General features: G+C 34.9%; 1 protein-coding gene across 15 annotated transcripts in view; it reads left to right on the top strand.

Moving 5' to 3' along the window:
• DGKB (diacylglycerol kinase beta) overlaps positions 1 to 27915 on the top strand; it is a 694527-nt gene that overhangs the window by 141991 nt on the left and 524621 nt on the right. For 8 of the 15 annotated variants that reach the window (XM_072764448.1, XM_072764442.1, XM_072764439.1 and 5 more), the window contains 2 exons: positions 8099 to 8175; positions 19870 to 20023. In XM_072764448.1, the coding sequence (XP_072620549.1) occupies positions 8099 to 8175; positions 19870 to 20023 (231 nt within the window). Of the gene's footprint in view, positions 1 to 8098; positions 8176 to 12213; positions 12235 to 19869; positions 20024 to 27915 lie in introns of all 15 variants that reach the window. The other 7 variants (XM_072764436.1, XM_072764444.1, XM_072764434.1 and 4 more) reach the window with 1 other exon arrangement.

Raw genomic sequence — 27915 nt, 5'->3', positions numbered from 1 at the left:
GTTTTTAGTTAGCATATAAACTGCTACAATGTGGCTTATTTTTAACAATAGTTCCATGATTTTTTCAATCTTTTTGTACACTTATTATAATTCTAACACATGTAGATATGAATGTCTGTGTTTAGGGACCTAGTTCTCCTAATATTTTATTTTATAATGCTATAGGTATTTATTTATTGCTGCTAACTACAACTTAAATAAGACATTTTTAGTATCATGGGAAATTACATTAAGAGCAATATCCATTTCTGGATCTTCTTAATATCTAAAATACTATTTTTGGCTATTGTGACCTTAGATGAGGGTAAGTCATTTTTAAATAAAATGCTCTAATATGTTTTTTCCCAGTAGAACCCCCATGAGCAACAGCCAACCTCAATATATATTTATTAAAAATTGAATATATCTTTACAACCAGATGATATATGTATTCATTCAGATTAAAGTCATTGGCAGCCTCTTGGGTCGTCAGAGGTTTTGAATTTTTTTTTCCCCTGAAAATCCAATGTTCTCACCTAAACAGGGACCCATGTCGGAAAATGTAGCAGCAAAAATTTTGCTAATTATATCTCAGTTTCTTAAAGCATCTCTTTAAGGATAAGAGCAGTGGTTAACTCAACTTTAGCTGCATATAAGAATCATGTGAAGAACTTTCAAAAAAAAAAAACCCATGTTTTGGAGTGCCTGGGTGGCCTGGTTGGTTAAGTAGCTGACTCCTTATTATGGCTCAAGTCAGGATCACAGGGCCTTGAGAAGGAACCCCTCGTGGGCTCTGTGCTTGCCATGTGGTCTGCTTGAGATTCTCTCTCCCTCTCCATTGGCCATTCCCTGTGCTCTTCTGCGGATCTGTGCTCTCTCTCTCTCAATAAATAAAATATTAAAAAAAAAAAAAAACCCTTGTCTGGTGGGGTCCACTCTAGTAGATTCAGTCATCATCACTGTGCTTTGAGCTTGGCATCAATGTATTTTAAAAGCTACCTGGATGATCCTAATATGAATTCCAGTTTGAGTACCACTGGGTTAGACACAAAACTGGCTTAGACAAAGATAAAGCTCTTTTGCTAATTTGAAACACTAGATAGCTAAGGGAAACTTTAATCATCATATTTAACTTTTACCAAATACTAATATGTTATGTGTACATGAATGCTAGCTCAATATTAGACTAGGAAGCTTTCTCTTTAAAAAAAAATATTTATTTATTCATGAGAGAGACAGAGAGAGAAAGAGGCAGAGACATGGGCAGAGGGAGAAGTAGGCTCTTTGCAGGGAGCCCAATGTGGGACTCAATCCCGTGTCTCCAGGATCAGGCCCTGGGTCGAAGGCAACATTAAACCACTGAGCCACCCGGCTGCCCAAAAGTTTTCTTTTTTAGACAGTTGGAGCTATGAATCTTATATATTACAAGGTTAAAATAGCCACTGCAAAGATGCTTTTGGCGGAGCGCAGAAAGAGATTTCTAGGCCACAAATATCCTCTGTGATGAGAGGGAAAAAAACTATGTCTGGAAGCTTAAATTTTGGAGAAAACTTTTGAAGCACTGAATAGGGAGAAGCAAAAAAGGACTTTTCCAGGATCCCACATTGAGATTACAGCATTCACTGCGTCTCTCAAAATCTCAGAGCTGCATTTTTTTCCTGGAAAACTAATGTCCTCACTGAAACAGGGACCCATGGTTCCATCTACTCTGGCAAATAAAGGACTAGATGATTAATCTACAGGAGGTTATTTGTTACTTATAAAAAGGACAAATGCACTTCATGAGGTAGAAAGTCTTGGTGTTAACAGTGGAGTATGATCACCTAGTCACAGGAGCTAGGACTACTATGTGGATGTTAAAGCTTTTGGCCTTGACTTGAAGAATAGACTTTAGAACAAACAAAAAAGATTTTCTTATGAGGCATAATGAGAATGTGTTATTTGCAAAACATTCTTAGAATTTTATTCCGATAGTTATCTTTTCTATGTGCTTTCCCTTTATAATATAGCACAAGCAATTTTAATATTTATTCTTTAAGATGATTTTAATAATAACTATGAAATATATATATCATGTAGAACTTACATATAGTGCAAGTTTTTGACAAGAATTGTACATATAAATTCTAATTCCATTATTAAACAGAAACATAATTCTAAACTAAAATAAAATGCTATAAACACTTAAAATATCCATACGACATTTTTGCTTTACTTTTGCTTATATTTGTTGTATATTTAGAAGATATTTTTCATCTGTTAATTTAAGTTGGTAAAAAAAATAATTAGAATGTACTAGTAAAAGGTAACAAAATTCCCTGAACTAAATGAACAGAAATTGTGGACTCCAAAGTAGATGCCTTGGCTCTAATGGAAACTTCTATTGTTTGTTTGTTTACAAAGTAAAGAAAACAGATTTGGGCCATATACAAAAGTTTGGATCACTACTTCACCCTCTTTGGGTTGTGTGATTTTGAATAAATAATGATCTCTTTAATCTTGATTTCTTCATGTGTTTAATGGGGAAGGAGTTTGAAAAAATCCGTAAGGTAATCATGAGTTTTAAGTGAAATAATAAGAGACAACACTAAAAAACAAGATAAAACACTTTCTAACTACTAAAAGAATCTACCCATGCAAATTTTAACAGTGTTAATAGTACTAAATGCATCAATCAGGTGTAGATTCTAAGAGTGTTATTATAGGGAGCTATGTAGAAGGTTAGTTGCTATCTTAAGTGGTTGAAGGAAGTCTTGAGAGGTTTTGTGAGCAAGGTGGTCAGTAAACTCTGGCATGCATTATGTTTGAACTTCATTTGACAGTGTGGAGAATCCCCAGCAACAAAGGCATCACGAGCAAAGGAAGGGTTATAAAATCATGAGATATACTGCGATGGATGTTGAACTCTATATAAGGAAGGCATCAAAAATAATTATTGGTAGATAGGGTCTGGATCATATTTTGACACATCTATCATGCCAAAAGAGGGGTTTGTGGTGCAATTTAAAGACAATAGGAAACTGTTGAAGGGTGATGATATGTTTGAAGTCATGTTGAGGGTGGAACAAAAGAATAGGAATTTATTAGGCACCAGATACTTTGCTAGACACAGTACTGCAAGGTCCATTTCATTATTTTTATTTCACATATTAAAAAACTGAGCCACAGAGACATTAAAAATATGCCCAGGGGGGATCCCTGGGTGGCTCAGTGATTTAGCTCCTGCCTTCAGCCCAGGGCATCATCCTGGAGTCCCAGGATCAAGTCCCCACATTAGGCTCCCTGCATGGAGCCTGCTTCTCCCTCTGCCTGTGTCTCTGCCTCTCTCTCTCTCTCTCTCTCTCTCTCTCTCTCTGCCTCTCATGAATAAGTAAAATATTTTTAAAAAAATATGCCCAGGGATATTCAGCCAAGAATCCTGGAGCCAGGACTCAAATATAAGACTCTCTGGCTTTAAATCTTTCCATTACTCCATGAGACCTTTGTCATTAATCAGACAAATGTGTGTTGCGGTTTTTTGGGATAAAGAGGCAAAGAGGCTGTGAAATCACAAAGGAAGTTCATTCAAGATGTAGCAGACACCTAAGGAGATGGGAGGGAAGCCAAAAGCATTTTCTTTTTTTTTTTTTTTTTTTGTAACATTTTTAGGACACACCCATAAGCTTGATTCTTCTATTTTCTAAACATTGCTGATGCTCTTGTAGATTTATTTTTATTTCAAAATTAGTAGAATGAATTTAAATTTTCCTTAATAGTCATGTAAAAGTTCAAAATATTCCTAACCGTACATTCCTAAAGTGTAGCTAGTTTAACACTCATGGCATTATATGGTACATGACTCAGCCAAACAGGAGAGGATTCATAGAGAGTGAGCACTGTAGGGGGCCTCTAGAATGACTCATATGTTTGAGCAGGTGCTAGAAAGACAAGCCATAAGATGAAATCTACTCTGTCAGTCCCTGTATACATTTCCTCTGTCCTTGCATGTAACCAAGGTGTTTGCTGAACAAACGATTCTTCTCTTTTTTAAATTCAGTACCACCTTAGTTCTTAGGTGATTCTGATGGTGGTAGAGCAGACAACCTAAAATAATCCCATTGCCTTTGTTACGGCTATTAATATTAAATTACTTCCCAGTAAGACGAATATGCTATAGCCATGGGTATAGCAGTAATTGGTATTTAGTGTTCTTCTCCAAGTCTCCTAACTTATTAGCCAAGCCTTGTAAGCATCACTTCTTCTGGAATTAGACATGTATCTCATGTCATGACCCTCCTTTGCTTTCTAGGAGACCCAATACTTTGTACTGAGCATCTGTCCTGATCCCTTTTCCAAGGATTAAACCAGCTGTTAGAAGCTGGCTGCCTAGCACTTTAGTTGCCAGTCTTCTTTGATGCCAGACCTTTGTTCCCTTACAGATATGTATTACCTGTGAATTGATCTCTCAGTTTACAGCTGCCTGCCTGGCTGGCTGGCTGCCTGGATTTTTAGCATTGCTCAGCCGAGAATCTGTCACTGTGCTCTCGTACTTGAAGCTCCAGTATTAGTTGAAATACGATTGAGATTATATTTTACACTTACCTACTATCTGTTCATTCAGGCATGACTTCCTTGGTATCTCTCTTTTACTAGAGGGTAGGTCAGATTCAGGCATATATCCTTCCTCTTCTCCACTACCCCAGTGTTATCCGAACAGACATGATCCAAAGTTGACACAATCAAACTGATAGGAATGTTTATGGTGATAGGTAATATGAACCAATCCAGAAAAATGGCTGAATTATAAAATGAGTAAATTACTATTCTTTGAAGGTAGGTTGAACACAACAGCAGGAACTTACTTCACCATCTAGTACAGTTTGGGAATCCATGCAGATATGTAGACTATTGGCATAAGGGAATTCTGATTAAAGGTTAGGGGAACCAGGCAGGATATCTGGAATGCTGTAGTCTTTCTTTCTTTCTTTCTTTCTTTCTTTCTTTCTTTCTTTCTTTCTTTCTTTCTTTCTTTCTTCTTTCTTTCTTTCTTTCTTTCTTTCTTTCTTTCTTTCTTTCTTTTTTCTTTTTTTTTCTTTTAGTGTTTCACACTAAAATTTTAATCTAGAGAGGATTGGATGAATAAGTCAAGTCCTTAGTCTTTGAGAAACTGGGCCCAGGAAAGGTTATCGGGGCAGGAACAGAAGAATAAGATAATTTTCCAGTTTCCAAACTAGGTTATAAAGTGGGGATTGGGTAATGAATAAAGTTCAGATACCAGGATATTAAAATGGGACTTGAGAATTGAAAAAATAGTAAATTGAGTTAATGGTGATCCATCTAAATATGAATTAGCACTTCTTAAATTGTCCCAGACCAAGATTGTCATTGAGACTCAGAGAATTTTATCTTAATTTATTAATTTATTCCTAGTGGTATCCCCACTAAGAATATGCTAATATAAACTGTGTCCAAGAAAACATTAAAAAATGACATGAATAATTTTAAGGACTATTGCCTTCTCTGGAACATTTATAAGTGATTACTGAATGTGTTTTTTTACCCTCTGGAAGCCTGAAATGAAAAGCCTGTCTTTAGGCAGTGTTTCTAACATTCGTTGGAAGGCAAATTTTATAAGATATCAGAAAGCAAATTTTCTTTTCCCTCTTCCATTTTTTCATGGGGCTCAGATATGGTTAAAATAAACATAGTCTTTGGGATATGTTATTCCAGAATTTGTACATCTAGATATGTATATGTTTATATGGGTATGTACAGAGGGGTCTGTCTCTATATCTATCAATGAGAAGAAGTAAAAGATGTTTTACTAAGTTAGAATAAGACCTTATTATCGACAAGGGATTCAGGAATAAAGAATCAGCATCATATCTCTCTTTAATATAGAATGTAGTCTCTAAAGTAGCTTACACTTCTGCCAATGTAAATGTCAAAGCAATTATTGTAATTTGTTGTGGTTTAGGAATAGCTCTGATCAATTGAATTGCAATATTTATCATGATTTTATTATTTCTTCTTTGTTATAAATTTGAATGCTATGCAAAAATGAAAATGTACCATTTCCTTCCCCAGAGCAACATACAATTGAGCAAGAGACAAGGATAACAAATTAACTATGATCATAGTATGGAAAATACTAGCAAAATATATATTGAAAAAGAAATATATAGGAAACTGTACAGTCTTCAAACATATTATAGCATACTCACACACACACCAATCTCAACAGCAAAAAGATAAACAATCCAATTAAAAAATAGTCAAAAGACTTGAATAGACATCTCTTCAAAGAAGATACACAATGGCCAATAAGCATTTGAAAAGATATTCAATACCAGTATTAACAAATGTATAATGAAATACAAATCAAAACCATTTCATGCCCACTGAGATGGCTGTAATTAAAAAAATAGGGAATAACAAGTATGACAAAGATTTAAGAAATTGGAATTCACATATATTGCTGGTAGGTATGTGAAATAGTATGTAGCCCTGTGAAAATCTGTTTGGCAGTTCCTCAGAATGTTAAATGTAGAGTTTTCATTAGGACCTAGTAATTCTCCTTTTAAGTATGTACCCATACTTAAACATAAATTAAACATAAATTTGCACAAAATTATGCATATTTGAATGTTCATAGCAGCATTATTAATAATAACCAAAATATGGAAACAACTCAAATGTACATGAGCTGATGAGTGGATAAACAAAATGTGGTATATCCATAAAATGGAATATTTTTTTAGCTATAAAAAGGAATGATACATGATACAACATCTATGGACCTTGAAGTGAAAGAAACTAAACCAAGACAACAAATTATAGGATTTCAGTTGCATGGAATGCCCAGAATAAGGAGTTCTTTTTGAGGTGAATATAGTTGTGATGTTTGGACAGCAGTGTGCATATACTAAGAAAACCCACTGAATTGTATACTTTAAAATAATTAAAGTAATGAATCTATGTTATGTGAATTTTAATGCAATAAAAACAATACACACACAAAACCCTCAACAGAAGTTACAACATAAAGAAACAAAATCAAAGTATAATTTACAAAATATAGGCATGATGCACTGGATGGGCACCTAGGAGTTAACTTTCTAACAGGATGCCTCGAAAGCTGACTTGTAAATTAGTATTTTTGGAGCTGGGAAATATTTTATGGTGGCACAAATATCACTGAATCATGGGGAAAGTCAGGGAGGATGATAATCAAATGCTAGGAAATAATATCTATGCCCTGTTTCCTAATGGAAAACTAAGAATCTTCTGTTTATTTCCCAGTTGCAATCTTGTTTTATCACTGTTAGTCGAACTCCTTGAAGATTTAGATTACTTCTCAGTCTTTTAGATGACTTATCAGTATTTATCAGTTGTTTTTCTCTAACTTAAATATGTTATAAATCTGAGATTGCTTAATCAAATTATATTTTGATAACTGAGAGCATTGATTGAATGCTAGGTTGAATGCATATATTTGTATTCTATTTATTTATTTATTTATTTATTTATTTATTTTTAAATTTTTATTTATTTATGATAGTCACAGAGAGAGAGAGAGAGAGAGAGAGGCAGAGACATAGGCAGAGGAAGAAGCAGGCTCCATGCACTGGGAGCCTGATGTGGGATTCGATCCCAGGTCTCCAGGATCGTGCCCTGGGCCAAAGGCAAGCGCCAAACCACTGCGCCACCCAGGGATCCCCTGTATTCTATTTATATATATTATTCTAATAATATTTATGTTCCTTCATGACATTATTTCTCCTATTAACCAATAGATTCTTTGTTACAATCTTAATATGATGAGTGTCCTAAAAATATTTTAAAATCTTTCATAATTGAAAAAGTAATTTAAAAGATCTTTTGGTAACACATCTAAACTTTTTTCTTTTTAATTTGGAGACATAAATGGCTTTATTAAGTGGTTCATGGATTGGGCAGCATCACTTCTATCAAGTAGAGATCCTTCCTTAACTTTGTTTCTTTTTTTCCCCCTAAACTTTGTTTTTTAATTGTAATATCTGTTGATGATTATATTTTAATAGATCTTTGTTTTCAAACTGGGTTATTTAGCCACAGTAGGCATATGTAAACAACTTGTGTGTTCTCTATTTCTTTCTAGATTCCACAAAGAAATTAAAGGATGTTCTTGAAGAATTCCATGGTAACGGCGTGCTTGCAAAGTATAATCCTGAAGGGGTAAAGCTTTTTTTTTTTTTAATGTTGCTTTTATATATATGCTTGGAGGAGAGATTTCTTAAGAAGGGTCCTTGGAAATATATATACCATATACCATATCATAAACAAAATGAAATTCATAATGAAATGCTATTCTGGAAAACACATAAAATAACGTACTACCTTTTTCATTCAAAAACCGTCTGCTAATGAAAATAATATTTCTCTGTTATGTGCTTGAAAGAGTACAGATCATCTGTAATATAGCCTTAGGTTCTTTTCCGAGATGTTGAATGTATTGTAATTCTGAGATTGCTTGGTCAGGTATAATCAGGAAACAAGACTGATGGAAGAGAAGACCAAGTGTGCCTGCTGCTCACTCAGTGACCTAACAATTTTAACCCCAAATGAACCCTGGTGGTGGGCAGGAGGGTTGCTCCTTTCAGAGAATTATTCCCTTGACTAAAGAAGGATTCTGCTATGGATATAACTGGCCTATAATTTTAAAAAAACAGCTTTGTTTAAAAAGTGAGGGACTTCTTCCACCAGCTTGTTTTAACCTAGTACCAGTAAGCCAACAAGTCCCTGAAATTCCTTCCTTATAAAAACCTTCTTGTCCTGTTGATGGCTTTTGAACACCTTGCTTGAATGAGTGTCTATCCTAATTATTTTTTAAATCACCTTCCATTTAATGTTAGCTGAGAGATGTTACATTTTAAGTGAGCATCTTAGCTGTGAGTCCTTTGGCAGTTTCACCAATTGCGCTGTATGGAAGTTAAAACAAATTGTCCTTTGCAAAATAACTTTTCCCCTGAATATATTATCTAACCAGCTAGATAGTTTGTTTGCTGATTAAAAAGTGAGTTTTTTTTTTTATTAACATTGTCATCATGGTTTTGATTGTTTATAAGAGCATAGTTACTGGCTACCCTTCAATATTATATTTCTTGGATACTTATAGAATTTATATTTTAGTCAAAAGTAAATCTCCAATTCTAACCTTAAAACATTCATATTGTTTTATGATTTCCTTCCAGTATTTCTAATATCTATTTTTCCTGCCATATTTTCTCATTCTATCTTTATTCTGATATATTACTATACCTTGTAAAAGTCTTTAACCTAAGATTTATTTCCTTTTTCAAGTAAATATTTAAAACCTACAAATGATGGTGGAAACAAAGCAATTTAAAGCCATTCCCATTTTCCTGTATCAGGAACAAAAGCAGATATCTGGCCTGGCCAGATTTCCCTCATATTTTATTTTCCTAGATACCATAGTGTGAGAGAAGAAAATTTTGCCAGATAAATTTGTAAAACTGAAAATCTCAAAGACCAAGGAAGCAGAGCAGGAAAGCTAAACATCACAACTTTATGGAATTGTTGTAAGACCCCAAAATGTCATTAATATATACATTCATAACCCAATGAATTTGGAAATGTGCATGTTATATAATCTATACACAGAGCTAAGATCAATTTTATTTTTTTCTCCCTAAAGATAGCTACTGGCTGTAAATTGGAGTGTGATCTTGTTTGCAAAGTAGCCTTTTTGCTTCCTTTGATGATTTCTTATTTAAAAGACTCAAGACTTAGTCTTACTGATATTATATATTTCATGAGGATTATCAGTCACTGTATACTGGATTTATTGAGGTAATTACTAGATTCGTTCTTAGACACACATATGATGTCAGTCTTTTCAATAATGTAATAACTCCATAAATGCACAGATCTCCTCTTGAAATGCATTATGAACAGTTGAAATGAACAGTTGAAAAACAAAAAAAGTTAGATCTCATTATAACCCCAAAGTAATTCTAATTTAAGAGCCAAATCACTCTCAAACACTGATAGGTCCTTTTGCTTCAGGAAAAACAAAACAAAACAAAACAAAACTAAACTAAACTAAACTAAAGCTTACATGACTCTTAAATACTAGTATGTATTTTACAAAAGCCAATAGGAGGTAATTAGGAATATTCAATGTTGAGAAAGAAATCTTTAATGCGTTGAGGTCCTCTTCAGTACATGACTTCATCTAGTTTATAAAAGGTTACTTTGACACTGACAGAATTCATACTGTCCATTCATTCATTTGAGAAATTCTCACTCTCTGTTGGCTGGTCAGGTAATCCTCAAGTTGTTGGCAGAGATGACTACTTAATTAATGTTCTATTATACAAGAAAACTTAGGAAAATGTTTAATCTATGCTACTTTTAGAATAAATAATCCTTTGTTTTCTAAAATAAACATTATCATCCATATAAAATGTTCTTGCAAAGAAAGAACAGGCTAAACATCTCTTATTTGCTTCTCCTCTTAGAAACAGTAGATGCTGGGACGCCTGGGTGGCTCAGCGGTTGAGCGTCTGCCTTTGGCTCAGGGCCTGATCCCGGAATCGGGGATCGAGTCCCACCTCCGGCTTCTTGCATGGAGCCTGCTTCTCCCTCTGCTTATGTATTTGCTTCTCTCTCTCTGTGTCTCTCATGAATAAATAAATAAAATCTTAAAAAGAAGTAGATACATTGTGTTTCTTATCACTTACTTGAATTACTGAGTCCTAAAAGCTCTCTGTATAAAAACTTAATACAATGAATTTGTGACCGCTTAAGTCTATTTTAATGGAGAAGAAATATTAAGTGCATTATATGGATAAATAATTTTTATTTTTAATTTGTATCTTTTAAAGATGATTTAATAATCTTTCTTTGAAAAAAAAAAACCCAGAATAAAAAAAAATATGAACCTAAACAATATCTTTAAAGATTCCTTAAGGATAAGAACTTTTAAAAGGTCTTGAGGTTGCCAAACCGATGGGTTTATAAAGTTTTAAATGAAGAAAGTCATTGTAGGAAAAGTAAAATTACTTTCCCAAGATTAACCAGTTAGTTTTATAACAAGAGTCATAATTAAAACCTAATTGTCTGGAATCCCAGTTTAAGAATGATGCCTTCTCCTCTTCACTTCATTGACTGGGTCTTAGATTGAAAGGCAAGGTGGTGGGAGATGAGAGTAAGGGGAAGAGGTATGTATTTCACATGAATTGAATGGCATTTCTTATGTAATGAGTATGGCATATTCTAGTGCATGTAATTACTACTAAGTTGTGCCCAAAAAGGTAAGAGATTCTTACTTGTCTCCAGCTAATCTTATATGAATGATACAATGTTAAGAGTATGATTATAGCTAGTTTGTAGTACCCATCCAATCTCAGTGAGATGGTTTATAGTAAAATATAGTCAGGATATCTCAAATATAAATAATTCATGAAATTAATGAAATTTGATAACATGAGAAAGAACCAGTTTGGCATTGCATTTTACATGTGTAAAATATAGTATATTATAGTATAAGTAAATATATATTAATATAATAATATTATTTAGTATTAATGATATTAATATATTGCTATATTACTATAGCTATTTATATGTTTTCACCCCTTAATTTCAAATTCAACTCTAAATTGTTCCATTGATATCTAAAGATGTGGGAAGAAATTAAGAAGTGGTATATGTTTGGGAAATATTTATCTTTAAAGGTATGGTAATGGGCTGGTATGTTATTCTAAAAGAAGCATTAGGAGTGGGAAATAAACATTTGTAACCTAATATATATTTATATATACTGTTGTGTTTTCATAATCTTCTCTGGAAGATTTTAATCATCTTATATGTGTCATTCATTAAATTTATCTCATATCAGTTTAGAGCTGTTTGCTGATTACACTCCATGATTGAACTAAATGATTCTCAAATTTTAACTTCTATCAGAATCACCTGGGGGTCTCCTTAAAACACAGATTGCTGCCTACCCCCCTGCCCTCTCCTTAGTTTCTGTGTTTCTAGGACGAGATTCAAAAAAGTATATATTTTTATTAGTTTCCCAGTTGATGATAATAATGCTGTTCAGGACCACATTCTGAGACTCATGGATCTAGGGTATGTTTTAAAATCAATCTGTAAAATCGACCTTTTAGTTATCAGCAATATGAGATAATGAGTATAAACTATCTTACATTAACACATGTATTCTTTCTTTCCTTGCATGCACAGAAACAAGACATTCTTAACCAAGTAAGACATTTTCTTTTCTATTAAAATCTGTCTTCTTTCTTTATTCTGATGTAATCTATGAATTTCTCATCCCTGTCATTGACCTGTATTTCTGTACCATTAAGATTTGTTTACTATGCAAGGCTATCTGTAATACTTATAAAGTTGTAACTGACTGATATTTGTTCAAATCAGTCTCAAATGAGGGCTAATACCATAATGGAATTGAAGAGGATCTAGAGGGTAGGCTTTAGTTTTGTAAACTCTTGAATCTAATTTTTTAATTTCACCGAAACATGATCAGACTTCAGCAAAATAACAAAATAATTCATTTAATGAAACTCTTAATTTATTAATTTACAATGGGAGATCTATCATTGCATTTAAATGCAATTGATAGGGATTTATTTTGCGTGGGGGGAGGTATGTATCTACACTGATATTAGAATTTGTGAGGGAAATAGAACTGAAAAGCCACTAATCTTTACCTTTCTGGGAAAAAGAGTAACCCATATGTTGTTTCAGTCACTATCTCCCAGTAAAGCCCATTTTATAAAGCAAGTTTTGGGACCATTGTTCAGCTGGGTGCATAGAATTACAACACATTTGGGGGATCTCTAAATGAATTTTTCTATCATATTAGGAATATATCTTACCAAAATGCATGAGATACTTAAAATCATGATATTGTCTCCCTTGGACAGTAATGGATATGTACTAGCAGCTCTTTATTCACAAATTTCCTTGTGGTTTCAATGACAGCAAGCACTGTGATCTCATCCCCAGCATGTTACAGTACAGTTGGTTACCCCAGAATGATCTTGACTGACTTAGACACAGGTCATACATACATATTACAGTCTCCAATGATGAGGCAGGACTGATGGCAACTCATTGACTGCGATGACTTTTACAAATCTCTTTCAGAGGGTGACACTTCCCTGATCTTATCCCGGACCTCTATGGAAACCTACCATTTCCCCTAAGGACAGACTACATGGGCTTTTTGGTTTTAGGAAGCAGCCCTTCAGAGTAAATGGCTGCTTCTGCGCAGCAGGATTTAGCTATTATAAGACATTTATTGAACACCTTGGTCCATAGACACACCTTTCTGTATCACCTCATCCCTACTAGAGGCTGTCTGAAAACTGGTGTCAGTTAGCCCTGCCTTTTTCCTGGTCAGCAGAATGAGTTTCTTCCTTTTCCTTGCTCAGTCTTTGTTCCATATGGAAATGTTTAGTAGGCAAGCAATTTCAGTTGCAGAATAGAAAGAACAAGGAAAGCTGCGGTTAGCCAAAGGGGTGGTGGTGGGGGGAGCAGTGGGGAAGAAGCGCATGCCTATTTATTGCTCTATACTGTTCTTGGTCTATCAGTGTAGGATTTTCTCTTTACATTTCCTGTTAGTAGCTGATCCTTGGCCCAAGGTTGAGTTACATTTCATAATTCCCTGGGCCTCCCTTATCTTTGCACTTGGTGCTCTGTACTGTAGATTCTGCTAATGTGTATACCCTTTACATTTAGACAAGTGAGTTGCTTCATTCCCTTAATAAGAAACCTGGGAATCCATAACCTACATTTGGTAGTGCTGCTGCCTAATGTAATATTTTAAGTGTCTTTAACAAGGATATTGACACTGATATAATTATTAGCAATGATATAAACACCTTTTATTGTAAGCTATAATTGTCCTTCCAGAACCAAATTCAACCTTTTCCATTAAAGAAAGCATCTGGAAAGTATAACAGAGAAAACGTGATCTTAGCAGTCCAACTGAACTGAGTTCAAATCCCACATCTGCCACATATTAGCAGATCTTGGACAAGTTACCAGCCTCAGTTTGTAAAGCTATCAAATGAAAGGAATATTGGCCTTAGTGGCTTGTTTAAAGGGTTAAATTCAAAGTGTATATAAAATAATTATCTCTATGCCTGATGTAGAGGTGTTCCATTGACATTTAAAGGCAGTGGCCATTGGTCATACTTCAATGACTAACATGGTTTCATACAAAAGTTCTAGAATATCTATGAAAAGTAAAAGTGGGAATATCTGAGATACACCACCAACCAATCCTGTCACCTTTATTTTCTGAGACTCACTTTTCTCAACTTTAAAGTGAGAAAATATAACTCGGATGTCTTTCCAACTCTAAATTGATTTCTTTCTACCACGAGGTATGCGTGGAGGACATCAGATGTGATTTGTTTCCTCTGCCAAGCCTGGCCACAATCCAGAATGGTGTCCTGGTATCAGAGTTACTGTGTTGTATCTGTTCTACCTTCCACAACTGCATAAATGCCAGGGCACTGAGTTAGCAAGGAATGGAAGTCACATGTTAACCAGTATTTGTGCTTCTCTTCCCCATTACTCTCAACATAAATTCTGTCATTTTCCTCATCTTATCAAACCTACAACCAGAGCACAGTTTTGAAAGCACACCACCAAACTGAATAATAAAGTGCCTTCTATAATTCTGTCAGTGACCTATATTGACTCTGTATTAAATATTGTTGAAATATATAGTAACTTTCTTTTCATTATGTGGCCGCAGTTAGAATGAAACCATGTAAAAACAGTCTGAGAAGAAATTTACATAGATGCTGATGAGTTTAATTAGCTACATCTTATGATAGTTAAACACATCAATTTGAATAGCGTCTTACAGGTTTCTTGTAACTGCACTAGGGATCCAATCTCGATATTGCCAAAAAAATACTGTCTTGTATCTATGACAACATGTAGAATTTGAGAATGGACCATCTGCAATATTGTGTCCTAAATTGAAAAGTTAATGATTTGGCTGTTTCGAGTGGCTAGGTGATATCTCTCACAGTTGATATATTTCTCCCCTAACCTTCTGTAACAAATATTCAGAAGTGTATTTCCTACTACCCTCGTCTGCCTTCACTCCTGCTCTGTTCTCCTACTCCTCCTCACTGGTTTTTATAGAAATGCCTCTAAAACAGGAGCATTTTTATGCCTCAGAAAGGACATTTGCACTATCTGTTTTGTCTATCTGAGGTGTTCTTTCTCCAAATATGTGCAAAGCTTTCTCCTTCATCCCCTTTAAATCTTTATTCAAAGAACAGATTTTCTTTTACTGATCATCAGATTTAAAACAAGTACCCTCCCCCAAAATGTATAAACATTTTCTATCTTTTTTTTCCCCCTACAACACTTAATACTGTCAAACCTTGTACATTTAGGCCTATTTATTTTTCTATTTTCTTATTCCCCTTGTTAGAAAATAAGCCTCTGGTGGAAGGATTTTTGCATGTTCCAATAGCATCTCTACCCAACAGCTAGGACAGAGACTAGTACAAAATGGATATACCATGAACATTTGCTGAATATGAGAAAATCTCCATCCTGAAACCCCCAGAATAAATTAATGATAGAGTGATGACATTTATTTTCATTCACTTTGAGTCTACTTGGATGAATACTAGTGTTATTTCTTTAGTATTAACAGGGATTTAAAAACAAAGGATCCAGATGGTCAGATATAATAATGAAAGGCATATAGAAATGTGTTTTGAATTCATGCCAGTTTGGCAGCAACATCTGAACAGCTCCCTCAGTCTGAATTCTTTGCAGATTCTCTATGTTATCTCCCTAAATAGTCTGTGGCTGCTCCTTAAGAAAAAAAAATGAAAAAAATGAAAAAAAAGAAAAAAAATGTTCAAAATTTTAAACATTGTGTGGTGTGTGTGTCTCTGAGCCAGTTTGATTTTTGAACACTCATTCACTTAAGTCCAACCCAACTTTGTTCTTTAGTGTTTCCATTGATGTGCATATAAGTGATCTCATTCTGTTTAAAGGTCACAATCTTCAAAAACCAATTTTAATGCTGCTACAGGACAGCAGTAGAAAGCAAGATACTTAAATTTGGCAATGTTCTACTGAATCATGAAATAAGGAAAATGTATAGATGGAAGATAGTATCCACTCATAGAAATGTCTGATATTTTGGACAACATAGAATTTTAAAAGAAATTCGAAAATCTTTTACCAAGAAGAAAAGCAGGAGATGAGTTAACCAGAAGATATTAAAGAATAATTCCTCTGTGAATTGGAAACACAGAAATGGCTAAATTTAGGCTTCAAAGAAGTTTGAGTTTTACAACTTTGTAAGCTATGTTTAATGACTGAAATGTAAGGGAGGCAAATTTTGTTCCGACCCAAACTGTGAAGAAGTTTGAAAGGGAAGTTTATTTACATCATCGGTAAAACTTAATAAATAGGGTAACATCATTGCATAGAAAGCGTCATTCTTATTTTGTTAATAGACTTTTTTTTTTTTAATAAGATATCTGTATAAATGCTCACATTCTAAAAGCAGTGTTTTGTCAGTGTTGCCTGGTACAGAACAATAATTGCAAAATGTCTAAAACACAAAAACTGCAGGCTTGATTCAGGATGATGCAGTGAGTTTTCTGGTTTTCTGGACTAATAAAGAGGAGGGCAAATTAAGATAATAAAAAATCCATTAAACCTCAAACCAGCACTTCCTTTTATTATTTTATTATTTCATTCATTTTACATGCTGCGAGCCCAAGGGCATGTTAAGTGCTTTATATTGATTTATTATTACATTTAGATGACAACCCTGAATGGTTGATCTTATATAGCACTTTATATGAAAAAAATTAAGGCTTAGAGCTGTCATAGAATATAACTAAGCTGCCTTTTGCTTAGTGAGCAAGGCAAAGCTGCAGCATTTAATTTCAGAAAGTTTTCCTGACCACTGAAAAAGAACAGTCAAGGAGTAATGCGGTCCTTATTAACAGGTATGCCATACATTTTTTTTTCCTTCTTGGTTGTTTATTTTTCTGGTTTCTTCATTAAATTACAGGCGCTGATTTCAAAGAGGTTCTATTTAGGTTATGTAAGGCTCTATAAAGAGCACACACTTGGGATGTGGCAGATTTTTTCTTTAAAAGAAGAGATAAATTCCTTGCCCCAAATGACTCAAATGGCAAGTGAAGATATAGAATATGACACAAAATATTTTTTTATTCTCAAGTCTCTGTTTTGTTTTCATTTGCTGGTTGGTTGTTATTGTTTTCCTTTGTTATCATGTTAAACTCTTGCCTTGAAATTGTTCTGTTTTAAAAGATAATCATGTTCCAACAGAAGATCCAGAGAAAAACTGTCAACAATTCTAGTCCTTTGTTCATATTTTGCTACCAGCTTTCTAAAAAAAAATAATAATAATAACCAAAAAGGATGAACCATGTAATGACTTGTTAAATGCATATAAAAACATTTTAAGGTAATGTGGTTTGAGGCTTATTCTTCAAAAATTGTTTGAAATTTCTAACAGACCCAGAGGTAGGTATTGTTATTCTTACCTGTAGAGGGAGAAATTAAGGCACAGAGAGATTAATAAATTGTCCACCTGGATATAGCTAGAAAGTGTTGGATCTGAGAGTAGATCCAGGTACTCTAACTTCGAAACCATTTTCCTGTCATTTGTTATGTTGGCAAACACAATACCGACTACAGAAGGCTTAGGGCTCAGAAGCAAGAGTGAATATAAATAACCACCTCTAATCTCAATGCCTATGACTATGTTTGTTACACAAAGTTCCTATAGTTTTTAATAAAATTAACTTCTAGTGTCCCATGAGGCTTCACACATTTGAGGATTTTCTGTCGAAGTTGGTTACTCATCCAACTGAGTGCAGATTACTTCTCTTGCCACAGGCCAGGACTAAGGAACCCTATTAGTAAGAGTAGGTGTCTCTGCTCAAGAAAGTGCCTTTGGATACAGTGGTCTGGCTGTTGGCCTTATCTGCATATTTTGAAACCTCAGTTTCATTCATGGTGGCAAATTGCTTTTCATAAGTACTTCTGCTACCTGAGGCTATTCGTATATTTTTATGTTATTCATGGTTTTTAATTATGTGGTTCACTCCACTAGTAGAATTTATAATATTTTATGGTGGTGGTGATTTCTTATATATGTAAGAAAGTAGACTCTTTATACTGCCACCAATGTAAATGTCTGAAGTGCCTTTCATGAATAACCAAAGCAAGATTAAACTACCTAAAAATGTCAGAATAAGGTGTAGGTAGAGTTTTGCAATCAGAAATAAACAAAGTGAAGTTTTCTTTTCTTTTTTTTATTTTTTGTTTTGTTTCTTTTTTTTTTTTTTTTTTTTTGCTTTGGTTTTTAATTGGCTTGAGATTCTATTAGGTACAGAAGTGTACATGGTACATATTCTTAATTGGCACATAATCTAATCTATAAAAATTTACTTTCTCTAGTAATATCCTTATATGTCCTATTCCATTTTAGGTTTTATTCAAAACAATATTAAAATTAAATTGGTCATTCTGTACCACCTTACCCCAATATAATTACATGGAACAAATACTTTTCTATTCAAAATAGCAGTTTAAGGAATTGATTTTATTCTTATTTACCAGAAGTTTGACCAAAATTAAAAGCATCAGTCTACCAAATTTCATTTTTGCCCTATTTTTAGTTTTATCTCAGTTACATTGAACGGGGTAAGAAAAAAAAAAAAAAGCCCTTCAAGGGCTTCCTGTGAGACCCATCAACTTTGGACTTTCTTGATCTGGACATTTGTGGCTTTATCCCAGCTTCTTCTCTATAGATATCCTTGTTCTTTCAAATGGCCATCTGGATAGGACCTAATACAACCACACTGGCCTCTTCCATGTGATCTACATTGATTTCTCAGGAAACATTTATGCATCATTGTCCCTATAGTCATGAGGGTGATAGCCAAGCCCAGTACAGTACCATTTACTTGCCTTTGTCTCAAAGTACCTGCACCCTTGTCTTCAATTTTCCAGGCAAGAGTAAGATTTTGGTCCACTGTCCTCCTCTGCTCAGAGAAAGCAAGCTCTCCAGGTGGCTCTGGTGAAATTCTCTACTTAAATGGAGAATAGATGGTGATTTCCATCACCCTTTCCCTGTTGGAAACAGGAAACAAACTCCAGAGATGGAGTCTCTCAATGTAGCAAGGGTTCTTTCCAAACAAATGTCTGATTGTTTATTTTTTATAGTCCTGCAGTGACTATGAGTCGACAAGGATCTTGAAAAAGATTTCTTTGAAAGTTTGCATGGGAAGTTTTAGAATTTCACTTTGGAATTTCACATCAATTGATATTGGTGTCAGGGTGAGACTTTTACATTAACCCCTTTCTCCAGGGGTCAAAAACAAGACTAACTATGAGAAACAAAGACAGGAGATGAGAGAAATTCTTTATTTCAGAGTATTAATGCTGTATTCATGACTCTGCATTAGCAGGTTCATGTTAGTTGCCTAATTTAGTTATAACAACAACTCTGCAGGATTGGGAATATTACTCCCAATTCACAGGGAAGGAAACCGAGTTTCAAAGACTATATTTTTTTATGGTGATACATATACTGTGGAAATAGAAATGTCTGACTTGAAAGCTTCTCCTTTCCTGTTGTCCCACTACAGGTAAGATGTATACATACCTAACCACCACTACAATTAGCCAAGGACTGCTCCATGTATTTCTCAAATAGTTATCATCCTTTTATAGACTTGGATATAGAAATGCTTGAGGTCATTTCTACTACTGTTGATTTTGAACGTAGCACATAATCTTAACATTGGCTGACTCTTAAAATATATGTTTAATTTTTTTCAGACAATAGATTTTGAAGGTTTCAAGCTATTTATGAAGACATTCTTGGAAGCAGAACTTCCCGATGATTTCACAGCACACCTTTTCATGTCATTTAGCAACAAATTTCCTCATTCTAGTCCAATGGTAAAAAGTAAACCTGCTCTCCTTTCAGGAGGTAAGTCTAATTATTTACTTTAAATATGCAAACCTCCAAGGGAAAATCAGTATCAAGTTCTCTATAAGAGAAGAGATAATTTGCTTAAGAAATATCTTTCTTTCAGGATTTATACTTTCATACTAAGATTGTGCAAAATATTTAAAGTGTCTCCAATATAGTAATAGCTAAACATTACAGAATATATACTTTATCATTATCCATCACTTGTCATTCAAAGTCTTAGAAGTCTACGTTTAGGTAATAATTTTAAGAGATACTTCCATCAAATATGGAAAAGTGCTCTTCTAAATGACTAGTTAAATATAGATAACTTTATATATGAAAATGTAGTCACAAAGCAGTTATGTGTAGAAACATAATATTTATATCACTTGTGTAAATTTCTAACATATTTTCATAGAACAGTTTTGATTTTTCTTTTAGACACTTTTTAAAAATTTGATATCACCATGGAGATGATTGGTTCTGTCATTATGGGTAGCTTTTCAGAGATGTCTAATGAATCCATTGTTAATTGTGTCTAGCTCTATCCAGTCAGGAAAACAAAAATCTCACTGTATTACCTTAGAGAATATAAAATAGGTGATTGGTTAAACAGTGTTGGAGGGTTGAAAAATCAAAGAGAAATACCAAGATGATGTAGAGGTAGAACTGCAGGAGTCATGTGCCACTCCTAGGTTGGAGTAATCAAAACTGGAAGAAGGATTACTTTGAACTAGGAGGTAGGGTTCTGTGGGGAAGGTGTTGCCTGGCAGATCTCTCACCCTGGAATTTCTGTGGAGGGGATACTTCCTTCTGGGTTTGGTAGGTAGTACCAGAGCTCAAAAGGGGCCTGCTGCCTGGCAGTGATACATTTTAGGAATGGCTTGGGCCAGCCTGTGCCTTTCTCAGTGTAGAAATGAGCTAGAGACTAGAGCCTGTTGCTCTGGTAAACAAGTGCTGTAGAGATCTAATAGGAAGTAAAGACAGACTAGCAGGAACCAGCCCCTACCCCTTCCTTCCTTGTCATGTCTCTAGTGCCCCTGTTAATAGGAATCCAGCTCATAATGGAAAAATATGGTCTAAGGCAGCATTTCTCAAACTCTTTCTGATCACAAGACTTTTTTGGGCTCTTAAAATTATTTAGGGCCCAAAGAGCTTGGGTAATACCTATTATATCCATACTAAAGAAGAGATATTGTAGAAATAAACAACAATCAATCCATTACATGTTAAGAAAAATAACATTTTTTCTGAAAAATAACTTCAAAACTAAAAACAATTCATGAGAAGAGTGGCATTGCTTGATATCTTTGCCAATCTCTTTAACCTCTGGCTTCCTAACTGCTTCTGTGTTCCTGTTGCTGTATCATATATTATGCAGCCTCTTAAAAACTCTACACTCATGAAAGAATAAGAGTTAAAAAAGCAAATGATATCTCAGAATTATCATTAATAATCATTTGACCTAGAAATTCTCTGCAAAGGGACCTGGGATCTCAGGGGAGACACTGGCCTAGAGACTTCCAGCTCTAGCATTATGAAATAGAATACCAAAATGTGAATAAAGTGATAGAAGATGTTTAAAAACCGGTACTAATTAATTAATTTTTAATTTTTAAATTAATAAATTAAACTCACTTTAATTAATTAATTTAAAAATTAAAAATTAATTAATTAAGAAAATTAAAACATTAATTAAATATACTTTAGTCAATTAATTAAAAATAAAACATCTAATTAAGAAATAGGTGAACCATAAACAAGGTTTAGGCAATCTGATGAAGAGTCCATAGACATATGCTTTGTGTTGTGCTGTTTCTCCTTCTGTTAATGAAATGATGATCTTTCCTAGAGCAATCACATGTTGGTGCAAGCTTTTTTTAAAACAAGTGTATACCTTCCACATGATATATTTTGATCCTTTCAAAATATATAACAATATGTTTATCATAGTCTTTACCCTTAAAATGTTTATTTCCTTAAATAATTCCCCTATATCATGAATTGAAAGGATTCACCCCACTTGATTTTCCCCAAGTGAGTCTTGTTTAGTCTGTTCTTACAGTGTGCTATCAGAGCTCACTGGTGTCCTGGGCTGAACATTTAAAAATGGGACAATTCCTTACTTTGATCTAGAAATTAAAACTTCCCTGTTCTCCATTTCATGCTATAAATGGATTGCACATAGACTGAATAAAATAGCAAAATTGTCTCTTCTTTCATTTTATATGAAGCAGTATTATTCTTGTGTATGGAGAAAGAAGGGGAGACATTTTTTTATAGGTTTCCTGTCTGAGTAATTATGTCAGACTTAGAGGGAAGAGAGATTCTAATTAATTAGATTCGTAAGAAATTAAAATCTCAAACTCTCTTGTCTTCAAATAGCATGTAGTAAGTATTACATATAAGATGCCAAATTTACAAGGAGTAGAAATCAAATCAGGTTCCAAAATGGAAAAAAAAATTAAAGGGTAACAGCTTGTACTTCGTTTGGGACAGCCACATATTCTGCACAGATCTACTTGAAAGGAGTTGCAAGATGGGCTGTGTAGCTCTCATGCAGCAAAAAATAATTTAAACTGGAATTTCTTTCAAACCTTGATCCACATTTTAAAACATAAGTGCATGGTGTCCTTTGTAGGACTGTTTTCAACTGCATATTCTTTCAAACTTACTTTTGTTAATAAAAAATATAAATGCATTTTTATTTTCAGGATCCTTTTGTATAATCTAGATTATCTACACAATACATATTTGTGGCTGAAAAATAACAAATAAATTTTGAAGAGAAAGGAGCTATATAATGTTTTGTTTACCACCCCCCCAAAAGTTCACCGTATTTCATTACTACAGTATCAATATGGATATGATAGCTGTTCTTGACTCTGTATATCAACTGAATAATGGTTTCTCAGTAAAAAGCAAAACTAAATTGGGAAAAATGTTATTCTTGTTAATGAACAATATTCAATTATTGGAAATAAAATAAATGCAAAACATTTAGTTTTTATAGAATAAAAATTTTAAATAGCTATAAAGAGGCATAAATGTTGAGTATGTGTATGTTTATAGTTGGCTTTTGTTGGAACTTGTAGTAGCTACTGATCCATCTGGTATTTTGTGTAGTGAATTTTTTTTTTTGGAATATTTTGTTGCAGTGAAAGTGCCTCTTATCGCCTCCTTAATATGTAAGATGATTCTTTCTACTGTTCCCAAGTTGGACTTTTAATTTTTGAAGACATCCCTAATGCTCTATCTTTCCAGCTCTCTCATAACCTCTTTTGCTTCCTTGTAAATGTCAGGTCCCTAATGCCTCATATGTTTGCCAGCTCAGCGACTAACTTCTGATTTTACTTTCATCCCCAGAATCTATCACTTGAACTACTTTCTTTACAGAATGGTTCAATCATTTGGAACCTTCTTTTTTTGCAAGTGGCTCATATACCCTTGACCACGAATCAATATTATGATTTCACATTTCAGTTCCTACAACTTGAACACTGAATATAACCAAAGAGAAATTTCATAAATATGCAGATTGTTGCCTCTACATGTTTTTAACATACAATATTAACATGGCCTTAAGACCTCTTCAGTTTTTAAAAAAAATCTACCATAAAATTTTCATATTTATTTACCATATTTATTCTTACTACTGTCTCCGAGATCAATTAGGTTAAATTTTTCAAGCTTCTTTTTTTTTCATATTGATTTACCATATTTATTCTTGATACTGTCTTCTAGATCAATTAAGTTAAATTTTTCAAACTTCTTTTTTTTTAAGATTTTATCTATTTATTCATGAGACAGAGAGAGAGAGAGAGAGAGGCAGAGACACAGGCCGAGGGAGAAGCAGGCTCCATGCCAGGAGACTGACGCGGGACTCAATCTGGGGACTCCAGGATCACGCCCTGGGCCAAAGGCAGGCGCCAAACCTCTGAGCCACCCCAGGATCCCCCTCAAACTTCTTTATTCAAATCTTTCCCCTCATCCTCAACAGGTGAATTTTTTTCACATCCTACAAAAACAAAAACACAAAAAAACAAAAACAAAACAAAAAAACCCAAGCACTGTCTAACATAAAATGCCTCAATTATTCCCCATACAACCCAGAACTGTTTCTTCAGCTCACAGAGAATATATATTAACACTATTCCAGATAGAACTCTTCATCTGGATGTCCCATAAGGAATTGAACTAAATGTGTTTGAAAGTCAAATAATTATAATCTACCCACACCTGCTTCTATTTCTATCTTGTCTCTTGGTGAAGGGAACCCAAGTATCTATCATTTTTCCAACTGTAAAATCTTGGACTCTCCCACTCAGCACTGCCTCATGCCTCATGTTTAGATAGTCACAAAATGCTCTCCATTGCTCATTATAACTTCTCAAACATTCTGCTACTGTCAGTTTGATCTATCATTGTTTGTGTTATAGACTGCCCATTAGCATGGCTCCTGGCTGGGCCCTGACTTCCTATCTCAATGCTGTACTTTCTAATGCTGAAACCTGATTCGATTATTCTTCGGTTTCTAAGTTTCAGGCCTTCACTATCACCTTGTGGCAAGTTCTTTAAATTTTTATTTTTCATGTAAACTTAAATCCTTAGTACTTAAGGCAGATGAGGGGACGCCGGGGTGGCTCAGCAGTTGAGTGTCTGCCTTCGGCTCAGGGCATGATCCCAGAGTCCCAGGATTGAGTCCCATATGGGGCTCTTGCAGGAGCTTTCTGTCTCTGCCTCTCTCTGTGTCTATCATGAAGAAGTAAGTAAAGTCTTTAAAAAAATATTTAAAGCAGATGAAAGCAGAGTTGCTTTGGTGAAGGGAGAGGGTGCAGGAGAGATTAAGTACAGGAAGTTCTAGTCACTGGCCTTCCCACACCCAAACTCACCTCCCTGCCCCCCACAAACGTGCCTGAAACTAATATAACATTATGTTGGTACACCTGAGTAGCTCAGTGATTGAGCATCTGCCTTTGGCTTGGGTTGTGAGCCCGGGGTCCTGGGATTGAGTCCCACATCAGGGCCTGCTTCTCTGCCTATGTCTCTGCCTCTCTGCGTGTCTCTCATGAATAAATAAATAAAATCTTTAAAAAAAATCTGAGTTTCATAGCAGTAAGCACAATGCCATGTAGCCTGCAGATCTGCCTCCAGGCTCAATTCTCTCTGCCTCTTGCCCCATGTGGCCCAGATCCTTTACATAACAAATTGTCTGCTGTGATTTAAGTCTTCTGTGGTTCCTTATCTCACAGCAAAAGCCAACTCCTTCAAGTCTTGGTAATGTGTTGCTCTAATTGCATAGCACATGCTGGCATGAGATATCTTGACTGTGCAACTGGGAAGCAACCAAGGCACTGTTGTCAAAGTCACACTTTCTGCCTCTTGTAGAATAGCTGGTGCATCCGTGCTCCTTCCCAACTCTCACCTAGACCAACTCTTCATAGCAACTCTAGGAATTAACTACCTTCAGCTAAATTATTATTCTTATTGTACAGGATATCAGTTAACAGTAGTTATTAGTAACTTCTACATTCTCTGATAATATAGAGAATGTATATGATTTGTTAACTGGTTCAGAAACATACTATGTATTTCTGTTTGACTCCATAATATTTAAAATGTTGACGTTATAATAGTAAATGCCTGTTATTAGCTATAGGTTAGGGTAAGTTTTCTTGTTGTTGTTGTTGTTATTGTTAGTTTTATAGGACAGAAACAAAGAATATTTTCCTAGCACCTTTTATATCATATCATGTAGAGAGTTGGCCAGTTGTAACATTTAATTCTTTCTTTCTTTCTTTTTTCTTTCTTTCTTTCTTTCTTTCTTTCTTTCTTTCTTTCTTTCATTCGTGCATTCCACCATCTTTTTTTTTTTTAAAGAGAGGGAGAGAGAGACCTGGGTAAAGAGCATAGGGAGAGAGAAAGAGATACAGGACTCAGTCTTACAACCCTAAGATCATGACCTGAGCCAAATCAAGAGTTAGACATTTAACCTACTGAGCCACCCAGGTACCCCTCCACCATTCTTTTTTTTTTTTTTAAACACCTTATGTGCCAGAAATTCCACCAGAAAGCTGAGTATTCTTTAGAGCCAGGCAGACAACAGACAAGTAGGTTATGAATTATATTACACTAAAATAAAAGTTATCATCTATTTATCAAGATCATCTGAGTGAGATTTTAACCATAAATTAAAATTATCTAGTTTAAGTAGAGGTAGGGACAGGTACATGTAGGAGAGGATGGAAGAGAGTTTCAAAAAAAGAAAACATGTACATTTCTACTCAAATTTAAAAAGCCCAATGAAAGGATAGTGTGTGAACTATAAGACATTCAGTATTATTTCATTCATAAATATTTATTTATTTAAAAAAATTTTTTTTAAAATTTTTTATTTATTTATGATAGTCAGAGAGAGAGAGAGAGAGAGAGAGAGAGAGGCAGAGACACAGGCAGAGGGAGAAGCAGGCTCCATGCACCGGGAGCCCGATGTGGGATTCGATCCCGGGTCTCCAGGATCGCGCCCTGGGCCATACCAACTTGTCCAACACCCACTACAGTGATCGTGTTGTTTGGGATCGCTACCTCTTCTGCAAATGGTGCAATCAGTTTTTCCTTAAGAGTTGCCATTGTGCCCCGAGACCACCGGCTGTAAGAGTTGCATGAAGGAGACAGGTTAGCTGCGTGTGTTTCCTCCGGTGCAGGATGTGCAAGGCTGGTTATTTATTTTTAAATCAATTTTAAATCTAGTATAGTTTACATATAGTGTTATATTAGTTTCGGGTGTACAATATAGTGATTTGGCAGTACATGGGTATTACTCAGTGCTCATGACAATGAGTGCACTCCTTAATCCCCATCACCTATTTCACCCCCTCACCCACCCACCTCCATTCTGGTAACCATCAGTTTGTTCACTCTAGTTAAGAATCTGTCTCTTGGTTTGTCTCTCTCTTTTTTCCCCTTTGCTTGTTTTATTTCTTAAATTGCATATGAGTAAAATAATGTTATTTGTCCTTCTCTGACTGACTTATTTTACTTAGCATTATACTCTCCAGATCCATCTATGTTGTTTCAGTTGGCAAGATTTCATTCTTTTTAATGGCTGAGTAATATTTTATGTTAGTCACAAATATTTATTGATCACTTACAATGTGTCACACACACACACACACACAATTCAAATTTCAGTGAGGAAAATGGAACTACTTCCCTTCCCCTATAGTCAATTACATTTTAGTAAATAAGTAAAAATGTACATAGCATGTCAGAAGGTAAGATAAGGAGTGCTATTAGCAAACCTTGGTTAGATAGAAAGTACAGGTTGAAACTGAGAATGACTAAGAACCCCAAATTTCTCACAAATGACTGAAACTGGGATAAGGATCACAAGGAGAGCATTTTTTTTCTAAAGATTTTATTATTATTTACTTGAGACAGAGAGAGAGAGAGCGTACAAGTGGTGGGGAAGGGGAGAGGGAGAAGCAGAATCCCTGCTGAGCAGAAAGCCCAAAGCATGCACCATCCCAGGACCTTGTGATCATGATCTGAGCCAAAGGCAGACACTTAACCAACTTAGCCACCCAGGTGCCCCAAATATCATTTTTGATGGTCTCAGATGGTAGTCATGACCTTGGAAGTATCAGCATTTTTGAAGGAAGGGTTGGGGGAGTGGTAATGGCAGAATCAGAGTCCTATGGTCTTAAGAGTTAGAGGGAAGTAGATTTGGTGAGTACCGAGAGATCTGGGTCTATGCCTTGAATCCTTGCACTGGGGTAGATGAAGTGACAGGAAGAGAGTGGCTGGAGAAAAGGCCAAGGAGGGAGCCAAGGCCAAGTGGTGAAATTGGAAATTGGAGAGCTGTTACATGGTTTTAAGTTAGTGGTGTGGAAGCTATCATGAAAGGG

Source organism: Vulpes vulpes, chromosome 7 (genome assembly GCF_048418805.1).
Source record: "Vulpes vulpes isolate BD-2025 chromosome 7, VulVul3, whole genome shotgun sequence".
NCBI classification, from domain to species: domain Eukaryota; kingdom Metazoa; phylum Chordata; class Mammalia; order Carnivora; family Canidae; genus Vulpes; species Vulpes vulpes.
Note: the sequence above shows the minus strand (reverse complement) of the source record. Positions and strands in the feature narration are given on the sequence as shown.